At 35.7% G+C, this 6,018-nt stretch overlaps 1 protein-coding gene across 3 annotated transcripts; it reads left to right on the top strand.

The window, feature by feature from the left end:
• The first annotated feature begins 93 nt into the window (after positions 1-93).
• LOC113504481 (U1 small nuclear ribonucleoprotein 70 kDa-like) lies at positions 94-3,912 on the top strand. 3 transcript variants are annotated; one of them, XM_026886784.1, is made up of 6 exons: positions 94-376; positions 618-783; positions 955-1,017; positions 1,647-1,788; positions 2,164-2,314; positions 2,526-3,912. In XM_026886784.1, the coding sequence occupies exons 1-6, from the start codon at positions 263-265 to the stop codon at positions 3,891-3,893; spliced, it is 2,004 nt and encodes a 667-aa protein (XP_026742585.1). In that variant the 5' UTR covers positions 94-262; the 3' UTR covers positions 3,894-3,912. The 3 variants fall into 3 exon arrangements, with proteins under 3 accessions (XP_026742585.1, XP_026742586.1, XP_026742587.1); XM_026886785.1 differs by lacking the exon at positions 94-376 and adding an exon at positions 1,212-1,213 and having other exon boundaries at positions 765-783; XM_026886786.1 differs by lacking the exon at positions 94-376 and adding an exon at positions 1,212-1,261 and having other exon boundaries at positions 765-783; positions 1,635-1,788.
• Positions 3,913-6,018: the final 2,106 nt, after the last annotated feature.

Raw genomic sequence — 6,018 nt, 5'->3', positions numbered from 1 at the left:
GGTGATTATCGATTTACAATCTTCTTCTATCTTTGCCATACATCAAAACACCAAGTTTGATTTAATTAATTTCGAATGAAAGCACTATCGTGTTTCGTATGTTATTGTCAGATTGACTTTGACAGGAGACAATATATTTCAGCGCTGTATTTTTTTATTTGTTTGATAAATGTTGTGTCGTGGTTTCTATTTTATATTTAGTTCAAAAAATTGTTAACTATATCTATTCTACCACATACATAATAGTTATTTTAGCAAAAAAATGGATATGAGACAAGAATTCATTACAAATTTACAGTCCTACACAGAAGGAATTGATAAGGAAGTAACAATGATTCTTCAAAGTCTTCAATGGGATAAAAATCATCTATTACAGGTTAATTATTTTAGCTTTATCTATCTACTTTATATGTTTATTATAAACAATCCCTGCCACTAAATGTCTGACATGCTGCATGCTGAATGCTTTATTACATTGGTACTGTGTTTTTGTGCATAACTTTATTTAAATTTGTATTTTATACAGTATTCAATTTTAGCGTTTTATGCAATAAATATTCCAACATATTTATTGAACATTGTTTTTGTAACACTTGCTTACTTTCACTGTATTTCAGCATCCTGTCTTGGTTTCATGTGTATATGATTCGAATCATAAGATGCCACCTGACAAGGTTGATGAACATGAGAGACAATGCTTCTTCAGCCATAATGGATATGCTAGGGACGAGCTGTTATTACCTGATCCTCCAGACACTGATGGTGGAACTCTTGTGAAACTAAGTAAGTTTTCTATTTACCTAAACTTTCTTTATATTTTTACGTTACATTTCATTTATTCAAAAACATTGCCACATTGAATGACAATGCAAATTTTTGAGCATTGTTTATTTTTTACCTTAATATTAAGCATATATACCTATATATTTTTTAAATAGTATTAATTATTTTTAGGCAAAGAAGACATCGCACATATAATTGGGAATGCAGCACAATCAGATCCGATGTTTAAGAGAGGTATGGTTCAAAAAAATCATTTTACTACTTTATATTTTGTTGATAACTAAATACAATAAAAATCTTAAAGTAACTTAAAACTGTTTATGATTAAAAATAAGCAATTAAATTATCTTTTAATTACATAAAAAATTGACCTATTCTCCAATGGACTGCAAAAATATATTGTAATACAAATGTTTTTATTTTTACAGTTGTAAGTAATGTATTACAAGGCTTGGACAAGTGTTCTACATTCTATTTTGTATCCTTTTTAGCAGCTTTGCCTGCTTGACTTTGTGGTAAAACCTATTTTTAACGTAAAATGTGCCATATGTACTCATAATTCTAAGAATATGTTTGTGTCCCTATTGTAGGATGTGCAATAGGCAAATATTTTTTTTTCAAACAACTTGATGATTCTACTTTTATCTTCAATATTGATATGGTGTCTCTAGTAACTTATCTGGCAAAATTTTGAATCCAGTGTATATAATTAATTTGACAAATTAATTGTTTTTGGATTTGTGCTGACTTGAGATTAATACAATTATTACCGGACATGGCAAAAACTCCAACAATTTTCGACATATTATGTATATCCTTATATCTTTGCGACATAATTGTTAACAAATAAGTTTGAACACAAGGCGTGGGTTCACCGGGCGCGGAGCCGATGTCTCTGGCGCGGCTGCAGGCCTCGTACTCGGCGGACGAGCGGCGCGCCATACACCAGGCTGTCGTCAGCGCGGTGCCGTCCTGCCATGACCTAGCTGACTTGGCACTGCCTGGGTTAGTCAAGCCCTTTAATTAATTATTTTATTGTATTAGGAAAACTTACAGCTACTGGCAAAATAGTAACAGAGCCTATCAGAATCAAAAACTATGCCAAGTTTTCACTGGTGGTAAATTATGATTTACAAAAACACAAAATTAAATTAAAAATGTACAACAATGAATTGCTGTTCGTTACGTCGCTAAAATCGAGAAAGGCTGAACCGATTTGGCTTACTTTAGTTTTGAAAGGATGGTTTAATTAAATGGTAATAAAATATGGTAAAGTTGCAAAAAAAATGCTGCATTGTAATTATTCACTGCTAGGCGGAACGTAGTTTGTCGGGACAGCTAGTCCGTGATATAATAACACTCACTTTAACTATTTCGCAGTGATGGGGACAAGGCTAAAGGGCGGGTGATTCTAACTCGCTTCGAGATCTTGGCAGAACTACGGAACATGCGGCGCCGGCGCACTAAATACCGCGTTGCTGCTAAGACACGAAACTATTCTGATGTTCTGCGGGACGTCATTAAGACACAGGTATTTGCTATTCTCAAACTAACATGAATTCAATTTGTTTGTACTTTAATTAAAATTCATATAACTTGCTTAAGTCCTGCAATGTAATTTTTATATGCTATTAAAATTGAGCATTGCAGGACTTATTGATTACCTACTTACATTTATGTTTCTGAAACATTTTGCTATCTTAAATTATAATAATAATAATTATTATAAATTCTATCTTTAGATGGAACACTATAACGTAGTGAAAACTGAACCTGTTGATGAAATATCAAATAGTGGGCCGACTACATCGAATCCACAGTTAGACAGAAATGGTGAAAATCGCGACAGTTATAGAAGTCGAGAACGTGATATGCCCAGACCTATTATAGAAACAAGCGTCAAAACTGAACGAGAGCACTCCCGAGAAAGAGACAGAGATTACAGTAGAGAAAGATTTAACAGAGAACGTAGATATGAGGACAGGCGTCGGGAGGGGCGTAACGCTGAAAGAAATAGACACCAATATTATGAAAAATCTGATGAAAGAAGACACGACAAGACTCGTGAAAGATCTCGTAGGTATCAGGAGAAGTCGAAGAGATTTGATCAAGGTGACGAACGAGAAGACAGGTATCGGGAGAAACGACAAGACAAATACAAAGATAGGAGATATAACGATTCAAACCGAGATCGCAGTCGTGGAAGGAGAAGCAGTAGTCATCAGCACAGTGATTATGAGAATAGAGTGAAGATAGAACCGGGAATCGAGGAAGGTTCTGATAGACGTAGAGACCGCAGGAGAAGGTCCAGAGAAAAAAGATACAGCAGTGACTCCTATAGAGAACATGATCATGAAGAAAGAGTTCGTCGTCATGAGACTCATGGTGGTGATTATGAAACTCGAGTTAAGAGGGAACCAGACTTTAATGAGACTGGAGACGACTGGCAGAGCGAATACCATGAAAGATCTACTGAACGAATTCCCATTAAACAAGAAAGGGAGCGCTCTATACCAGAGGATGACAGAAGCTATGAGCAACCAAATATAAGAGAAAAAAATAGATACAGTGCTCAACATAGTTATGGCAAGCATAAAGAAAAGTCACATAGTAGTGACCAATATAGAGAGCGATCAAATGCATATTCTGCAACAAGTCAAAGGTCAAAATATAAACATAAAAGCAATGAAAAGAAAAGAAATAGTAGCGATGAATATAGACATGATAAAGAGACGGATAGAAGGAACCGACATAGAGAAAAATCACACGAAATGTCTTATATTAAACAAGAAGAAGAAAGTCCCGAAAAGGAGGGACATAGAGAGAAAGGAACTAAAAAACATGAGAAATACAGGGATAGTGGAACAACTGATAGATATAAAGAGAAATCCAAGCAAAGACCAATCATAAGTGATGATTATCGAAAATATGACCGATCAAAAGATAATTATAGAAGCCAAAGATACAATAGAGATAGGAGTTATGACAGAGGGAGCTACTATAGCCGCTCCTCTGAGGAAACAGATGCACCAACTAGCTATAAGAGGTACTACGACAACCCCGCCGAGCCACATTATGACCCTCACAAGAAGATTAAAGTTGAAAAATAAAAGTTTTTATACTTCAAGACTAAGTTTTATTAATTAACGTCCACTACAAATAAATAAAATGCTGAATTAAGTGCGGTTTGGAGGTTCGAAGGTCCAAAAAATAGGACTAATTATTCTATTATCTTATTTTCTATCGCTTCTGACGTGGGAAGCTCACGAGCTAATCATTCAATTTTCATGGTAAAATGTAGCAGTGACCGCAAGAAATAGTAATAAATTAGTAAGACCACAAAAACAAAACATGTCCAAACGCTAATGTATATTACACTAGCCGATGCTCGCGGTTTCGCCCGCCTGGCTATTGGTTAGAGCTGCTTAAACGTTACCCTCTTTTGATACAGCCCGCTAAAGGTTGGCATCTGAGGTGCCAGCCACCTTCATACCAAAATTCATGTAAATTGTTACAGCACTTTGGGCGGAAAGAGTTAAAAAATTGCACTCATACACACACTCACATTTCATAATATTTCTGTTGTTATAAATGAATTTAGAGAGTACTGCCTAAAGTTCATTTAACTCGTACACGTATAGGTAGTTATTGTAACCGCCATCATCTATTACAAAAAGTTGTGTTTCGCGGTATACGAGATCTTGTCTCGTGAAGTGCAACAGACCGACGCAGAATTAGCAAAAATAATAACATTAAGTACGCCACCGCTTGTGTAGCATGTTTTAATATAACGCATTAATCATGCGATGAATAATATAACGCTGTTTAATAATAGTATGATAAAATATGGCATTCTTAGATTTTTTGTTAACTAAAATGACTGTCGCTGTAAAGAATTTAATCGTTGTACCGCTAGGGGTTTCACAAGCTAGCATATCACAAGCACCCACAAGACTCAGATCTCATTTTCTGGATCTACTCAGGGATCGTGTTTGGCGTGGTGACCTGTACGAGTCAGCTGGAATAGATTACTTTCACCTTTAAAGAAATACATATGGAATAGTCTGCTTTAGAAGTAGAAAATAAGTCATAGAACATAAAATATTTTCTCTTTCCCAAGGGTCAATCACGTTTTAGAATAATATACACGTCGTAGAGCGGCATCCCTCTTCCACGCAATATTATTACTTTAAGTCCTGGCGATGGGATGGTTACATAAACTTCTTATGCCTAGGTTTTTATTATTTTAAAAGAACAATATCACTGCTCGTACTTTACACCTAAGAATAAGAGAGTTTATAAAAAAAATGTATACACTCGTGCAGTCCACTCCGCTCGACATACATAAGTACAGTAATATACAGTATAATATAATATTAATGGGTTGCTGTGGCTATATTATTTCACGCGTCGCCTGCCATAAATCGGCCTGTCTGAATAATGTATGCTCTGCGTATTGAAATTCTCGTTCTTTCATCTGACGCATTCAAATACTTAAAGTAAGTAGGTACATCGATTTATTTTGTATGAAAGTGTATGCTTTATGATATAGTTCTCTTCATCACTTAACCGCGTACCCATGGCTTGGGGCTAAGCTACAACTGAACAAGTTGATAGATCACAGGTTGAGCTAGGCTTGATACGGTGGGTCCGTGGATGGGTCTATAATGAGTTCCTCCATATTTCGGAAGGTACGTTAAATTGTGTGTCCTGGTTGTATATTCCTCTTTGACAGTCGTTCGTTACGGGTAGTTAGAAGCTAGAAATTCTGTCAACAAGTCTTACTATAAGTCATGTGGAGGTTAGATAGGCAGTCGCTCCTTGTAAAACAATGTTAATTTTACCTGCATCGGTAAAGCTGGAATCCGACCTGAACTTATTTAAGAAAGGCTAGGCTCCTGTACGGATTCCTTGAAAGTTAGTTCATAATGTTGGTGTGATAATCACCCGCGTGGAATTCACTACCGACTTCAGCCGTACAAAAACAACAACGTAAATATGAATGAAGGAGAAAGTTAATCGGTAATGCAGATGTTTATGATTTCAGATCGACGCGAATAAATATTCATCGATTACAATCGCCATCTCACGACTTGAGCGTTCATTACGTTGATTGGATCACAAAATAAAGACGGAAATGTTTCTTTTATGTAAGTAAAGAAAAATAGTAATTTTTGAGTTCGTGCATCTAATAATACCCATGTAGGTAAATATTGAAATTGCAGTTCCCAATAG

This window comes from Trichoplusia ni, chromosome 22 (genome assembly GCF_003590095.1).
Source record: "Trichoplusia ni isolate ovarian cell line Hi5 chromosome 22, tn1, whole genome shotgun sequence".
NCBI classification, from domain to species: Eukaryota; Metazoa; Arthropoda; class Insecta; order Lepidoptera; family Noctuidae; genus Trichoplusia; species Trichoplusia ni.
Note: the sequence above shows the minus strand (reverse complement) of the source record. Positions and strands in the feature narration are given on the sequence as shown.

Coding starts and splice junctions, on each gene's coding strand:
- LOC113504481 (XM_026886784.1), top strand. CDS start 263: ATGGATATGAGACAAGAATTCATTACAAATTTACAGTCCTACACAGAA. Junction 1,789..2,163: donor GCTGACTTGGCACTGCCTGG/GTTAGTCAAGCC, acceptor ACTATTTCGCAG/TGATGGGGACAAGGCTAAAG. Junction 2,315..2,525: donor GGGACGTCATTAAGACACAG/GTATTTGCTATT, acceptor TTCTATCTTTAG/ATGGAACACTATAACGTAGT.